General features: G+C 34.0%; 1 protein-coding gene across 1 annotated transcript; it reads right to left on the minus strand.

The window, feature by feature from the left end:
• Window positions 1-2,800: 2,800 nt before the first annotated feature.
• LOC132562684 (bromodomain-containing protein homolog) lies at window positions 2,801-16,828 on the minus strand. Its single transcript, XM_060227443.1, has 16 exons — window positions 16,727-16,828; window positions 15,320-15,382; window positions 14,662-14,738; window positions 14,031-14,117; window positions 12,432-12,502; window positions 11,560-11,717; window positions 10,329-10,370; window positions 10,011-10,171; window positions 9,652-9,710; window positions 9,301-9,390; window positions 8,841-8,903; window positions 8,393-8,617; window positions 7,778-7,951; window positions 6,950-7,207; window positions 5,959-6,084; window positions 2,801-5,768 (listed from the first exon to the last, which is right to left on the minus strand). Exons 3-16 carry the CDS (start codon window positions 14,705-14,707, stop codon window positions 3,936-3,938), a joined length of 3,393 nt encoding a protein of 1,130 aa, XP_060083426.1. The 5' UTR covers window positions 14,708-14,738; window positions 15,320-15,382; window positions 16,727-16,828; the 3' UTR covers window positions 2,801-3,935.
• Between the last annotated feature and the right edge of the window lie 658 nt (window positions 16,829-17,486).

The following is a 17,486-nucleotide window of genomic DNA, read 5'->3' on the forward strand; positions in this document are numbered from 1 at the left end:
TCTGAACAACCACAGGACATCTTTTGAATCAATATAACCGGATTTCCTTCTCTTTGGAAATTGTTAGGTTTATCAAACTTTGAACAGCTAGGGTTGTTAGAACATGGGTCAATCAACTCATTGGTTAATTATCTCAATGAACACCAGACAGAAGGCCCACTACATCATCCATGCCAGCTGAAGCAATTCGGGAAAGTATCTTGGCCAAGGACACAAAACACAGTCCAGTCATCCAAATTTGAGCAATATCCAACTCCGTGCTTCTCAGGAAAAAGTGATAGAAATTGGCAGACACTTATGTTTGCACACTTTAAACAATTTTTGATGAAAATGATTTGTATGATAACAATTAGTCAAAGGAAAACAACAAAAATACTATTTGTGTTGGCACAGCATTTATTTTTTATAGATTTTCTTTTCATAAAATTATTTTCTATAATAATGATATTTACATAACACCTAAGACAGATATTATTTACATCAACATTAATTTATGGACAGTCTTTTCAATCTTTAATATTTTCAACTTTGCATTCGGTCTAAGAATTTCTTTTGCAATGAAGAGTTACCTCCCTTCGATTCATTTTGATAAAAAATGTTTATGGTTTCTTTCTCTACATCCTTAAAACAATTATATATCTAACATTTGAGAAATTACATATTCTCCCCAATAACCATTTGGTAATGAAAACTGCATTGCTTCACAGGACATCAACAACAATAGTTGCAGAATGAAATGTAATTAATAAGTCAAGAAACATGCCACTCACAAGATTCAATTATGACTGAGAGATTATTTTGTGAAAGTAAAATATATGAATAAAAATATCCTAAAGTCAATAAATACATATATTCTCTATTCTCATCTGATAAATTCTCATGGCTATATTTAAATTTTAATATATAATTTCTCAAAAATATCCACTGGTAGTAAACATCGATCATTTTAAACCATGTTAAGAACAATGTGAAATATTCATATATATATATATCAAAGAATTGTTTTCAATACGGTTGCCAAAAACTACTTGTTACTTCCTAAAATTCGAACAAATCAATCAATTTGGACAAAGTTTAAAATACCATACATCCTTAGAATAACTCCACCTCCCCCATTCCCAAATATATCCCGGGACTAGATGCATGTTTGAGTATTCAATCTTATCCCATTTTTGGTTTAAAATGGGTGATGACCACTAGCACATGTTCAGCTGCCTGCAGTACTCCAGTACTGTGTAAATGCCATATGGATACAATATGTAAAAAGCAGGTGTGGAGAGATGGATGACGAAATTGTAGTGCACAATTATGAGATTAATTTTCTAACATCAATTACCTACATCAGCTTATGTTCTTTATGATAAACACTGTCTATATATTTTCTGGTTCAACAGCCAACAATAATATTCTACCAAAACTAATGTTCAATTTCACATCAGGTACTGGCCATGGACTACCTGAAGTATTAAAATACTGGTCATATGGATGTATACATATTGACATGGAAAAGGTCTCTACTACAGGCTGTTGCAAATACACATACCAAAATGTATGCTCATGGTATAATAATAATTATAAAATCTATTGTATGTACTTAATTAGCTAATTTATTTCATTCCATATCCCTACTTTTATCTACTAAATGTACTTTAATGAAAATTTAAGTGGATTTCATACCATATTTGTTATTATTGCACAAGATGTAGCAATCATTACAACAAAACTCTACTAAATTAAATGCAGAAATTATTTCCCTGAGTTAAAGCAATGTTAACTTTTTAATGTCTTGCTGTTCATGGAGATTGCTCTTTCATTTACAAAATTCTTAGAATGTTTCTGATTTGTTGACTTTCTGGTAGTTAATGTGTTTGAAAAGATTTTTTTCCCACTTATTTGAAAAAAAAAGAGGCATAGCAGCCTTGCAGTCACCTGAGATAAGCAATATTGAATATAATGATTGAATGTAAGTTGCTTTAAAGTGTCATGATAAAGAAATTGTGACTTTGATGAGAGTAAACCAGTGTCAATACATGCATACCATTAACACTGTCATCCTATAGTAATAATTCTGACAAAGTTATTTCAAATGGGAAATAAATGTTATGCCCAAAAATTTTTTTCCATGCAAATCACAGTAAAAGTAACCTTCTCCTGTGGGACAAATGCGAGACCAATTTTGGTAAAGCACCATAAGATGCTTTCATCCAGGAAAAACTTGGATTTTTGAAATCTGAATCAAATGGACCCCTCTTGGGCCACGAAATTCATAATTTTGGTAAAGCATCTGAAAATGCTGCCATCCATGAAAAGTATTTTAAATTTTAATCTTACCATAATGAGGTAATCGGTTCAGGGGTTTTTGAGAAGTCAAAATGTTTACAGATGCATGATACAGGACAAAGGTGATCGCAATAGGTCATCATGAGACTTTGTCTCAGGTGACCTAAAACAAAAAAATACATATCAAAGAGTGTTTGCTTTGGAACATTGCACATGTAGAAGCAGCATTACAGGCTGTATATATTCAGTCAGACAAAATGACAAATGAAAAGCTCCTATCAGAATTAACAACAAATTAAAGCAATATATCAGGATGCATGCTTTTTGTATGGGATAATTTTCAGATATAAACTTAATTATTTCTAAAAAACTTTGCTAATGAACATTATTAATTTTTGACCAAACAAAATGAGTAACTCAATCACATTTTTTTGTTTTCATAAACAATCAACTCTAAAACAAACTAGTAAGAAATTCCCAAGTTTGAATTTTTATGTTATTCATATGAAATTTTTCCATTACAATTCTATTTACTAAATGAAAACAAACCTGCAAAAATTGCAAAAAAAAAAATCATGTTTAAAAAAAATGTTTTAATACAGTATTTCACATCATTAATGAACTAAAATATTTCCATGGATTTCGAGAAATTTCTATTACAGAAGACAAGCATAATCCACATATTACCCTCACTTCACCATTTTCCTACTTCTAATAGCCAGATCTTGTTGAAGGATGCTGAAGGACATTTTTATCAGATTTGTGTACAAAACAAAAACAAATCTTGTTGGTTTTGAAGCAGATCATACACACTAAATTTGATAGAATTTGCATTATCGCCACAAGCCACTTTTGGAGATAAGCCCATTTTGGAAAAAAAACCCCAAAAAACTAGTGTAATATAGGACTTGGAATTATTAGGTTCTGTTTTAAATAAAATAGAGGCTAACAAATACTAAAAATCACAGACATGAGGCCTCCTACCATTACTCATGCATATGAAGCCAATTAAAAATAGGTATTTTCAGACAAATACAGAAGAATTCAAAATTCTAAAAAATTTAGCATGCTTCTTGGTACTACAAAAAGTTTCCTTATTACAATATTACACATTTACCTGACAATTTCAAAAATATTATTTTCTGCATTAAAGAAATAATAAAGATGAAAATTGAAAGCCGTTTTCTTACGAACCTAAATAAGATTCCTTATTTAGAATAAGGAAACATTTCTAGCCTAGAAAATAGTCACCAGAAAAAAATTCTTGTGGTTTTTAACCTTAAATGATCTGATTAGATTAAAGTTGCAAAGTTTCTAAATTAAATCAATTCACATCTTTCACAATAAATAAATCTTTCGAGATTGAAAGACTTTTCGCTAACAAATTTCAACCAATGACCTTAAACCTCATGGGCCTGTCAAAAATGATTCCTGAAGGAAATTATGTGAATTTGAACCAACATTAATGTTATGAAAAAATTGAACAATCGACACAATCAATTGAAATATTGATTAAACATGATCTCATGGTATCCTCTACCTACACATCAATTGCAAAAAATTCTATCTGCTGTCAAGCTTTTTAAGTTTTTGAGCCATTAATTGAACAAATATTGTTAAGATATGATTTGAATGTGTCAGTGTCTTCACCTTGGTCAGGACATGAGACTGCGTACATGAGACAGTGACCGCCTAGTTGACGAATCTGTAGAATCTCGTGAACATTCACTGTCGCTGAGTTGACTGCGAGTTACACGTTTTGGGGCAATGTCTGCCTCATGGAACAAGTTCTCTACATCAATGAAATCTGTGTGGTGGTCAAGACTCTTGTACGATGATGCAGGAGAGCTAGCCCTAGTCAGAACACGGTCACTTTCCCCAACCCTCACTAGACCCCGAAAGTTACTGCCTCGACTTTGTAAACTTATTGTACTATCTGGAGAATTTTCCCTGCTGCTACGACGACTAAAACTATCTCTACTGCTGGAATCTGCTCCCTCTATACGGCGACGAGAACTCCGCGTTTCAGGCCTTGGGGAGCTGTTTATCAACCCTGTCACTGATGTATCTTCCCCTACACGTGACACGATCTGTCCATCACCCGAACTGCTTTTCTTAGGAATTCTGTAGTTACCAAGGCTACTCCTTGGCGACACCGGTGGAGATCTGTATCCTTTTGGAGAGATTGCTGGGGAACCGTACCAACTGTTTCCTGATTGACGTGTCTTTGAGGGAGAAATTTCATTCAAAACTCGTGACATCGACTTTCGTCCATTAATTATTGCAGACTCCTCAATCACTGTCGATTCTACAACGTCAGTTTTTTTGCCATTTTTAAAGAAACTGTCAAGACGTGTTTGTTTTCTGTCTAGCACACCATTTAATTGTTTTAATCTAGATTTAGAGGATGCCCTAAAAAGTCCTCTTTGCACTTTCATCTTGATCTTATCAGGAACCATGAGTTTGTTTATCTTCATTAACTGACCCAGCTCAGATTTAACACGGTCAGACACCTTTCCATTTGGTTTTGGTTTTAAAGATCCCTCTGTTTTTGCTGAAACTACCACCTCAGATTTAACAGAAGCACTCCGTAGCTCTCTAGAGCCCACATAAGAATCTCCATCCTCAACATCTTCCTTTACGGAACACTCACTCTTTTCATCTGCTTTCTCAGTTTTCACATCAATTTCTGAAATGAGATCCAAACTACAATTCTTTGACTCTAGTTCCTCTTTAACTGGTGACTTTGTTGTCTTTGTTACTTCCTCTGAACAAAAAGGAAAACTTGACCTTGTACGTTTTTCCTTCAGTTCACAGTTTCGATCCTTATTAGAACTGTCTTCAGAAGTTTCTTCCATTTCAAGCTGGAAGTCAACTTTTCGACAATGCCGACTTTGTCGACCACGCCGATGCAATTTTTCTGTGACCTCTTGCTCAGGTTCAGATACGCAGTCAAGGCCATCCAAAGGATCTTTTGCTATTACAATATCAGAAACAACATCAATGTCTTCATCACCATTCTCTACGGTCAATGCTGCTTTCATCAACTTTCTTTTAACATGTTTTGCCTTCCTGCGAGAAAATCCTTTTCTAGATGCCAAGCCTGTCCTGTGTGAGAACACAGGTTTTGATTCTGGCTTAGAATCTAAATCTGTCTTTATGCTTTCCTCACATGGAGAACTCTCAGATGCTAAATTAAGGTCCAGAGGAAGGTGTTCCCCGGGCATATCCAGTACCAGATAGGGATCTTCTTCCTTTTCATCATCATCGACTGGTGCAGGATTGAAACCATACTTTTCCACAGTCTTCCAGTCATAGATACTGTGGTGATGATACTTCCTGACAATCCTTTTCACCTCCCTATCTGTCAATGACAGTTTCTTGTCTGTCAACACCTTCACCTGACCCATGAACACATGCTCTCGTAACTTGTAGAATTGTTTTTTCATCTTTTCACGTTTACCAACCATGTAACAAAGGTTTCGCACCTGCAAGAAAGAATGTCATTAAGAAAGGAATCTTCATAAATTGATGAATGTTGATGCTTTGATTACAGACTTGACATTTGAATTTTGGTATTAATGTTGAATAAGTAAAATATATGAGAATTTGCTTTTTGGTTTGATCATTCCTAAATACTTTGCACCCACTCACAGTTAACACCTTGGTCAAACCTACCCTTTCCAGGTCTTGTCTTAGTTGTACAAACATCTTCATCCGTGCTATGAGGCTGTCTTCCTGTTGTTTCTCTAGCAGATCTTCCTCCTCTGTCTTCGGCATCAGCAATGGGGCATCAAACATTGTCTACAACATAATGTGTGAAAACTGTAATTTGTTTACTGGGTTTATCACCCCATGAATAACCAGGGTAATTTTTAAGCAGTCTCACTGTAGCAGCTGCAGGCTACCACAATAACCAACATTCAGGGACCTCATTACACACTATCTAGAACAATAAGGAAAAAGTGCCTTGCCTAAGGAAACATTCTCAATAGTACATGACAATACATCTCACATTTCCAAGAAACAACTACATTCCTCAAGTCTTCATCTGAGCTTGTAAGCTCTTGTTCACTTACAATAGAACTGTGGCAAAAAAAAAACTAGTGGTATAAAGAGGAAAAGATTTGTCATACAACTCAACCAATATGATTTATTAAACCTAACAGCCATCAGTAGTTAAAAAGTACACTGATACTAATACTGATTTTTAACATTATTTCCCACAAAAAGTTTCAATTTCCAGAAGTTTCATCGAAAAAAAAATACAAAAATCTGAAATTCAATTTGATTACAGTAAACATTCATCCAGGGACAATTTGCATTTGTAACTGTCTTCCTGTTGTTTGAAATTCTGTAAACCATATTTTGGTTCTATTAACTCTTGCCTTTGAGCTTCCAGTATGCTTCTTGAAAAACTATTGACTTTACCTTGCCTCTAAATTTCCAATAAGCCTCGGTGCATACTATAAGCTCTACATTGAGTTCCCACTAAGCGTTTGTTGGTACTTTTACCTTAGTTCTGAGTTTCCAGTAAGCCTGTAATAAACCTACGTTTCATCCTAGCTTGTCTGCTCCATGTCTGACTTTCCAACAAGTGTCTTACGAGTATAATTAACCCTAAATGTATTTGTGTTTCCATTAAGTTCACCAGTACTTTTAGCCCTACCTTGCGTTTGAGTTTCCAATAAGCTGCTATCAATTCTATGGTGCCTGCATCCACCTGCAGAGCACTGGATATCTCATCAGTGTCAATCTCCTTATAAAACTCCTCTTCTAGTTGCTTCAACTTCTCTGCCCTCATTCTGGCGATCTCCTCATCAGTAAGTTCCTTTCGAGGTGAACCAGACAGGCTCTTCCTTGGAGAGTCTGTATCTGAGTCAGCATTCCCATGCTCTCGATTCTTACTGTGTCTGGGACAATACCCCTGTAAAGCAAATTTACAACAGGAGTTAATTTCACTTTTGTTTTTTTGTTTTTTGTTGAAAAGAATCAGACATACTCTTGTAATTGATAGAGTGTAGTTTTCAATTTCATTTCTGAAAAAGATTTTAAAGGTCCAAATTTCACTGACACCTTGAGTAAGAAGTCAACAATATTTGATAAGAGGGTTAGGGTTGAGTGACATAAAAACCCATGTAATATGTGCAGGTACTCTTTGGAGTTGGATATACTGAAAAATGTGTTAATTGCATTTTGTGTCTTCCTGTCCTTGTGTATATCAATCTGAACAGGGCAAGTATTGTAGTTGTAAAATATTCATAAAAAAACTGAAAGTAGACATTTAGCTTCAAAACAGTGACTGTACTAATATAAATTTGAACATTTATGAATCACATCAAGGCTTCTCTTTACGTCTGTTTACAGATCCAAGCCAAGACATGACTAACGGTTTTGGTTGTTTATAGATAGATCTAAGCCAAGGTCTACACTCATGGTTCAGGATTCTATTCACTGATCTTAGCCCAGGAATACACTCAGCAAAATTTTTATATACCTTAAGCTTGATGCCCTCATCGCTTTCATTTTCTGTGAGAATTGTCCTCATCTCCAGTTTGTATTGAAAAGCACAGGTCACATGGAATGCAGTCTTACATGCTTTAACCGAGCACTGGATACAGGCTCCTGTCCGCTCCTTACATAAACAACATATCAAGGCCCATCGACTTGCCTGAAATCAAATTAATAATTCTAAATATATATACCTGTACACAAGAGAAATGTTTTTCAAAATAACATGCCAAAGAACAAGATATGCAATATCTACATCTTCAGCATTAAGACACATATGTATGTGTAATTTTGTGAAAATAAAAGAATTTTCAGAACTTCATATTAATAACATAAATGTTCATTTTTGTCACTGTACAGTCAACCATGAAAACAACTTCAACATCATCTCATTCATATTTTAACCTGGGCGAATGTTTATATTATGCAAGAGTTAAGTACTCTTATATGAAAAAAACGACAAAACAAAAAGACATTGAAACATATACCTCTAACAAATATGGGTACATCAGTATTGCCCTAATTTGGACATATTCCCTCTAAATTTGCTGAGGCACTGTTTATGTATTAGTTTCACACCTACAACAGAACAATAACTTACAGGTATTTGTGAAATCTTTGTGATTGGTTCCATCTTCTCTACACAGCCAATGGTGACCTCTGGGATCCATAGAGAGCAACTTACGTGGGCCCACTTGGTCCCACTTCGTGTACTCTTCATGGCACCACCTATCTTGGGACAGAGGATGCAGCGCGGTTTGATGCCCAGGGCACACACCCGACACAACCAGCTCCCCTCTGGGATCTTCTGTATGCCATAGCATGCCTATAAAACATTTCAGATGTTGTTTTATACTTTAATTTTTATCAAATTAAAAATATGAATGCATAAAATAGAATAATATTCATATAGATTATTTTCACTTTTGAACCGAGTGTTTCAAAATATTCTAACACAATTGTATAAAAATATAAAAGTTCACAAAGCATTCCATAACTACATAGAAATGGGAAGTTAAGTCTGACCACAAGGTTGTGATTGTACTCACTTGGTGGACACATATATCACAGCCATCGCAGAACACCATTTCATTATTGTCCTCACTGTCAGGCTGTAACAAGAAATCAACGAAATAGTAAATGAGCGTGTTTTCATTCAATGTTTTTCTTGAAATTTCTCAGTTCTTTACTAACATTTCAGTGTTTAAGATTTGATAACTTCTCTTAACTTCATTTGTATTCAAAGATACAACAGAATAACTTCAATTTTAATGCTGAAGACATATTTCTGTTTATCCAATTAAGTCTTGTCACAGTCCATGAATGTCACAGTTATATTGACTGATAACAGAAAGAAAAGAATTATGTTCAATCTAAATAACTATGATAAACAGACTTGGCACATTCATCCAAATTAGACTTGTTTCTTAACCATTCTTCCTTAAACAATTGATAAGATCAGCATCTACATTTTACAAGATACTGATATCTTCCTTCTGAAAACCTTACCGAACGACAGACTTCACAAACGACATCCTCATCATACTCGATACCAAGTCCTTCCTCTGTCTTCTTCTTGTTTTGCATCTTTTCATAACACTGACAACAAACAAAGAAATCTTCATCTCAATCCTTTTAACTTACTTTTCAATATATATATAAAAGAATTAAAAATACAAATATATTTGTAGTACAGAGACAGAAATAAACCTTATACGAACTGAAGGTGAATTAAGTATTTGCTGTATTAACATGACACTATATTTTCACATTAACCTCCTTTCAGATTTTAATGTTACTTTGGTATATTCTCATGTGATATGAAACTTATAGAAACGCTAATGAATGAAAAATATATACCTGATTCTCCAAAGCCTCAATTATCCTCTCCATTGTCCATTCATGTATCAGGATTTCAGCTGTAACAAACAAAACTACATAGTTAAGGTACATAAGAGGGGAAATAACTCTTAACACAGAGGAAGAGGTTAGTTGGCTTCTTTAAACAATCAACTTTTTCTTTTAGCAACTTATTGTTTAAGTTTCAGGTACTCTAACTGAAAACACAGAAAGCTGAAAATGTGACAAAAAAGAATTCATAATGTTTTTTCTGAACAACCTTTTCTAAATCCTCAAGAAAGCACAAGATATTTTGGACCAAATGAAATTGAATAATGAGAAGAGTAATGTTTTTTCCTCACTATTTTTTTCTCTCTCACCATTTTCTTCTCTCTCTTCGTTTGCTTTCTGAAGCCAGCAGACATCCAGATCATCTAAGTCATAACGGACCACTGATTCTGACAATTGCTGCATCCCAGTGAACTCATGGACACTCTGCTGGAAACTCTCGTCTTTCATAGCATGAAGGAACTTTCTAGGTCTACAACCAAGATACCAAACTCATGTAACTATACAAAAAAAATTTAATATTCAAACTTGAAAATTTTATTTTTCTATTTTTAAAATATGGAAATGTGCACATTACATTCCCCCCCCCCTTTTTTTTTCCTCTTTCTTTCGTACAATCAAGTACTTACATTTTAAAGTCTCCACCAAGCTTTGTCCATGGTCTCTTTTCACTGAAAATTGAAAAACCTAATAATTAAAGCCGATAACTACAAATTATAGGGACTTGCAAAAAGTCTTTGATTCAGTGTTAATCTTACTTCAAGCCTGATGTCCAGTTCTAAAAGAGCTTTTTGAAAATCCTTTCATTAATCCTTAGAAATTGAATTAACGAACTTCTAATGCCAAAATCTAACCAAGGTCAATTTGAAAATCTGATCATAGTGGCATGCATAACTAGGATGCTTTTTTGACCTGTCTTTATTTTAATTCTTGAGAAAAAAAAGGAGAATTGTTAACAGGACTGACAACAGATGAAAGGGAGTTCAAAAATCCCATCACCTGATATGATAATAGTAGGCTCATTCATACAACTTAGCAACACAGAATAGTAACACTGAAACAGTTCGGGGTATCATTGGGGTCAAAACAGCTATCACGATATTATTGCCATAGTAAAATTATTATTGCAATATTATTGCGATAGCCAAGTGACTAATGTGACGCTATCACAATAGTGTTTTTCCCTTCAAAATGTTTTCTAACCCAGAAATAAAGTGAAGTCACTAACCACAAACTTTTTTGGGCATTTTTATTGAGAACAATTTTCAAATTACTGCTACCTTCCACCATGTTGTTGAAATACATTGGTCATTTCAAGGATGGGTCTAAAACACAGACTCAGACTTAAAGAATTCACCTCCTCAACAACTTTAGTTTGTAGATTTAACTAGATCATATTGGAAACAATAACGATATAACATTTACGTAAGATATAAACTCTCGACAATGTTACAACATGTGCTTAAAATTCTGTTTAGATTCTAAGTCAGTGATAGTGCTGTTCTGGTATTTAGCACTACCCGATCGACATCCCAAAGACGCTTTCATAAATTGCAGCTTGCAGCTGTTTTTCGGGCAATAACTCAGCAAAAAGAATTCTTGCTTTTTAAGTAGTTTTTTGTTTAGTTATAAAACTATTAGTAACAATCAATAGTTGAGCAAACTATCGTGACAGTTATCGCCTTGAAAATTTGTTGCTGATCTATTGCTATTGAGAGCAAAGCTTTTAGCACTACAACAATAAGTCAACCTATCGTTACACCACTAGATACAGTCAGAATTGTCACACAAGAAAATTAGTGAAACAGTAAAATTGACCTCTTGGAACAATATATGTCCTGCAATGATCTTCATACAAACCTGACTTCAGCTGTAGGGATGGCTTCAGAGTTGACCGGTACCTGGACACCCTTCTCCCAATCCTGTTTCCACTGGTCTGCTATGAGGTGGTAGTTCTCTGCATTGAGAGGCTCCGAGTCTGCTAGCTTCATAGCACTAATCAAGTCTTTTCTGAATAACTGTAGGAAGATCAGTAGGAAAATGAAAAATTCAAACTTACTAAATCAGTCTCCTTCATTAGAATTACAAATTGAATTAAATGTGTATGAAGTTAATGCCTCCTCTTCTATTTGACAATATGTTTTCAATCAAATACATGTCTTAATATCTCACTCTTCATTTTTTGAGCCAAGGGCTAGGGTCAAATCGAAGCACTAAATACATATAATTTGAACTGAATTTTTTCTTGCATTGAAAATACTGATTAATCATTAATAAAAAGGTACAGATAAATTCAATAGAAGATGCACCAGCCTTGGCCAAGTCTGTGTAATGTTGTACTCAACAGATCATCATCATTACAGCAGAAACTGTTCCATCTATGTTAAAATTTCATCTAATGAAATATATTCTAAAAAATCACAGCTCAAGATATGTTTTGGCTATTCTTATGAACAGAAACCAGATTTTTTTCCCACCTATTTGTGAATGGGCCCTTTTTTATAAAAAGAAAAATCTGGGAAAAATGATGGGATTAATTAGGAAACAGATTTTTATGAGTAAACTACATATTTTGGGAATTTGGCCATATTATGAAAAAATCCTATTGGGAATGGGACCCATTGAGCCCTTGGAAATGAACGTATATACTTTCGTGTCTATTAAGTAAAGTTTTCAAAAAAGTCACTAGTCTGAGGGTAGTAGGCCTGTAACAGTAGCCTCAGGTAACTTACCTCTGCTGGTTTGTTGTGGGACGATACACTGGGACTACGCAGTACCTTACCCCCAGCTTTACTAGAGTTGGCTGTAAACATAGATCAAAATATATGTCAACAAAAATTTATCTATTCTGAGAAGCCAAATTATTGAATTGATACAAAATCAACCGATCATTTCACACTCAACATTGAACATTTCACCAGACTTGACATGACACCGACTGTGGTGCCACTTTAGTATTTGCAGTGAAGTCGTAATTGAGTGACAATTTTAATGTTATTTCAGATCACTTTCTTCAGGATGCTTATGTCATTAGCAAAGAAGTTCTTATAACACAACCAGTGAAACCTATCTATTTTGGTGTATGAACTTTTGAGTTCTGTTACTTCTTTCAATTGAACAACAGAATCTTTTTTTTTCTTCTAATTTCAATAGCTCCATTTCAATTTCATTCTCACAAATTAATTCTTCATGAAATCGAAATTAAATCATTAATTTATTCTTCCGAATGCATGTTTATTCCCAATCCAAAAGTTCAAGGGAGATAACTTAGGTGTTGGTTTTCAAACTTTGTGGGATGCAAGAACTAATGTAACTTAAACAAAAAATGAGGAAGGATAACTGAGTATACACGGGATGGCTACTTGGCTTGACCAAAATGGCTTTGAATCCTTAATGGGATCATTCATTAACAAGTTGGACAAGATGACTCGTGGTATGTTGGTAAAACAAATTCACATCAATATATTTGAGTTGACTAGTCAGGCAATGTACTGAATTTTCCCCCCTTTTTTGTGTTGAAATATCCACAGGGCTTTCACACCCAATTTGGGACTGGGGCCTGGGGCCCTTAGAATTGGGGAAAATAATGGTGTTTTCCTTAGAATTGGGAAAACTTGGGGTCTAAATTGGGAAAAAAAGATACTATTTTGCATTGGGAATTTGGCCCCAGATCTGACAGATCAAGAGCCCTGATCCATATTTAGTGCGTTTAAGTAAGCAGAATTTGGAAGCAATCAATCTTTTTCACACAGTTTGGAAAAAAATAAGAAACTGACATTTTCATATCAATTTTTTGGGAAATCTTACAATATATTTGCTCAGGGAAGCAACATATATTTGGCAGTGAAAAGGGGGCAACAGAACTTATGTAGGTGTCGTGTTAAGTGGAAAATAAAATTCTTTGGGGGTTGCTTGAAGTAACAAATTTAATTGTGTGGGTTGCATCATAACAATTTTGTTTTGCAGAATCAAGTATATGTGTAAATTACAAAAATTAACATGAAATAAGTCTAATGAACTGTAACCCCAGCAAAAAACGAGCATACACACTGGTGCATTTACCCTACACTCTGCTTAAAATCTAAGATCCAGTGATCTAGTGACCCTTCAGTTAAGGATTTCCTGATGCACTATATTCGGACAGTTTTAGTGGGAGTATTTCCACCAATTTCACCTATCCAAACTGATCAGAAGAGATATTTTGATGCCATTGATCGTTTTAAAAGTCATTAGAATGTGTTATTGAAAGGTACAGAATAGCCAGATTTTTTTTCCAAATTGGATGGAATATCCGTTTTTAACTGTACATCATAGTCAAAATCTTAGGTTACCTTTATTCTTGTCGCCATCCTGCATTTCTTTGTCATCCTCATCTTCCTCTGTATCTGGCCTTGGTTTTTTAGAAAGCCCATCTTGTTCTTAACAAATAGCATTTTATTTTTGCAATTAAACAAACGAGACATTACAGGTAACCCTGGACTATTCATTATCATACAGAACCAACTAGAATTACTTTTATTATCTTTACTCTAACAAATTTAAACCATAATGATTCTGACACAAATTCCACAAAACTTAAAAAAACTATCATGATCATTGATTCAATTATAAGACACTTCTGTTTAAATATTCTTGGTGTCAGAACCAGATATAAAGACAATAATGTCAAAATATTTCAGCAATAACTTACAGACATGAATATGATATAAATATCCGTTATGGGTAGCATCCATTTTAACCTCCCTTTTTGTTTTAAAAAGTTTCAAATGAGTGCTAGAACCTAGGGCAAACAGGCATTTATTTACCAAATTTTCATAACCACAATTCTTTAAATGTTACATGAAAGAAACAAAATTAGGGCAAATAATATACATAACTCTTTTAGCCAATCAAGTCAATTCAGATATTTCTAATATCTTGGTGGGTATGAGTTTTTTTTTTACATCAATATCAAAAGCATACCTGGACTTTCATCTCGAAATGGACGTTTGCTTTTATTTGGCGGCATTCCTTTCCTCAGTGGGCTATAGCAGCCAAACCTGAAGTAAGATAATCATCCATATCGATTTCCCAAGTCTATTTTTTTCACTTCTACACTATAACATCATGATCTTGGTAAATAGCAGAGACAACAGAATTAATTGATTCATTAGCAGATGATTTGTTTTAGAGAAGTTATGAGTTGATATGAAAGAAATTATTGCAATAGGGAATTCTTTCCCTTCTTTAAATTTCTTCTGCTGAAATAAGAAATTCTTAAATCTCATCAATATACTGCAAGAATTCAAGTTAAAATGACTTAAAATGGTAGTGGTTTATGTGTCTAAAAGAAGAAAATTCAAATCTTTCAACTTCTACAAATATTCTCATAATCAAAGAATATCGCAATGCAGTCAGATGGCAAAGTTTGAATAACATATCCAAGAAAAAAAGTCAATCAGTAAACACTTGCTCAAATGTTTGTCATTTTATTATTTCTTCAAAATAACAGACCATGTATGTGTGCATGTTCAAATCTCTATTAATATATATATATATTTTTTTTCATTTTTTACCTTATTTAAACAGAAATCCTACTAATGATCATTACTTTTAACTTAAAAATGTTTGATTTCCTTACCTTAATTAGTATTAAAGAATTTCCTGTGGACAAGCTACATGGCATCACTATTGCTTTTGGGATCTGAAAAAAATGATACTAATAATAATAATAATAATAATCGATCAATGTCATGGTGTGTGATAATCACTATGTATCACTAACTAAATTAAAACAAAATACATGTGCATAGCCTATGTGTATGTTTACCCAACTGCTAGCCATTCTGATTGGCTTTCATTTTTTTTTCATAGCCTAAACTCTAAGCAGTTCAGTAAAAGTTCTATAGTTGGAAATTTTTGCAAGAGATTTAATTTTTCAAAATTTGTGACCAATTAAGATGATGCAAAATTGAATACCCAGCAAACAATTCTATAATGCATGAAGATATGAGAACATATCTGTTATATCTGCATTCATGTAACCACTTCCTCAACTTGGCCTGAACTAGCCCAGACCAATACAACAGCAAAATATTATCCTGTGAAATTTATATAGTTATATAGTACTATATTAAATGATCTTTGGATAAAACACAAGTAATTTTAGCGAAGTCTAGCATAAAAACTCCAATTAGTGTCAAATTTATTAACACAGATTGAACTTTCCTTCATATTACCTTTCGACAATGTTTCAGAAACTTGGTTTTAAAGATCAGTAGAAAGTTGACCATGAACAGCAAAGTGGTCAGACTTTTGTAGTCTGTAATCTTTTCGTTTTGTAGTTTTTGCCTTTTGCCGAGAACTAATTCTAGATGATAGTGATTTATATAACACAATTTGTTGAACCATTTTAATTGTACTTGACGTCAACAGACTATTCCGAATGTAAACAGATGATTAACAGTTACCTTTAAGTGGTCAATATCTTCAAACATATAGCCATATATATAACCAACAAAGAATTCAATTGACATCATAACTTTTTTTTATCTTGGTTTATTTGACGTTTTAAAAATCCCGCCTTTTCTTGCGTCATTAGACACCTCGCATACTAATCAAAAGCATTTTTCATGGCTCAGCGTATTCTGTTACATATGTCAGCGATTCCAGACGAATGTCTACAAACTAACTAACAACTATAGCACTTAACTACAATGAAATATTGAAGAATAACAATATTTCTCAGAAATTATTCGATCATGGTATGTACGTTGAAGAAAGCGAAAAAACACGCGTTGTGTTCTTGGCGGTTTTCCAATAAAAGCTAAGATCCGTGGCTGATCATCGATTTGTTAATCTGCATATAGCAAGAAGGGCTAAGGCAATGTCTGTAGTTAGACCAGGAAGATGGACTTTACATAAATTTTATGCTGAAGAAGCTAAACTCTCAAGATAGAAATGAGTTCATAGAGACGTCCATTTACGAAGCGATGTTGTCACACCTTGACATTACATATTTAGATACCGAACTGTCTAGATGTCTTACCGCTGAAGGCGCTGGACGGGTTCCTGTAGGAAATATTAATTTAAAGATATTCCACTGAATCGTCAATTAGGATCTTCCCTGTTAATTATAATGAATAAATAACAACATTTTGTACATTGATTTGGCGCCATCATGGAGAATTTCTCAATTCAGGTCAACGAGATTTAAACGGTACTTCAGACGAGACCTTAATGTGTGGGAGTTTATTTTAGGCCCTCGTTTCGTATTATCAAATTGGAATAGGAGGATACTCCGCACCACTACTGCTTATAACTTTATGTTTTCCATTATGACGTAATACTCATCAATGCCACAGTGCGTTAGATTTTAATCTAGATTTTGAACTTTGAATCGGTGGTTTTCATTGCATGTCAAGCATCTGCTGGTTGATTATGTTGCTCAAGTGGATGAGTAACTGAAAATTCAAGCTATGCTAACGTTATGTATACTTATTACGGTAAATGCCCTAAAATGAGACATGTATAAGAATCAATTATGAATCTTCCTAACCCGAAATATAGTATTGAACGACATTATATGAAACGAGTGACTTAAGTGGCGATATCGTTGTTTTCTTCATTAAATTCGAGCATCTCGTTGTTACGGCCATTTGCATATGATACAAATGTTTTGAAGCCTTTGTGTTAGCAGAGACATATATAACACGTATATATACGTCTCTGGTGTCAGACTACCATGGAAAACTTAATTTTAACACAATCACGTAGATATCCCGATTCTCTGGCACGAACGATTTAGA

The sequence above is a fragment of the Ylistrum balloti genome, unplaced genomic scaffold (genome assembly GCF_031769215.1).
Source record: "Ylistrum balloti isolate Yb309-2 unplaced genomic scaffold, AGI_CSIRO_Ybal_v1 Utg369672, whole genome shotgun sequence".
NCBI lineage: Eukaryota > Metazoa > Mollusca > Bivalvia > Pectinida > Pectinidae > Ylistrum > Ylistrum balloti.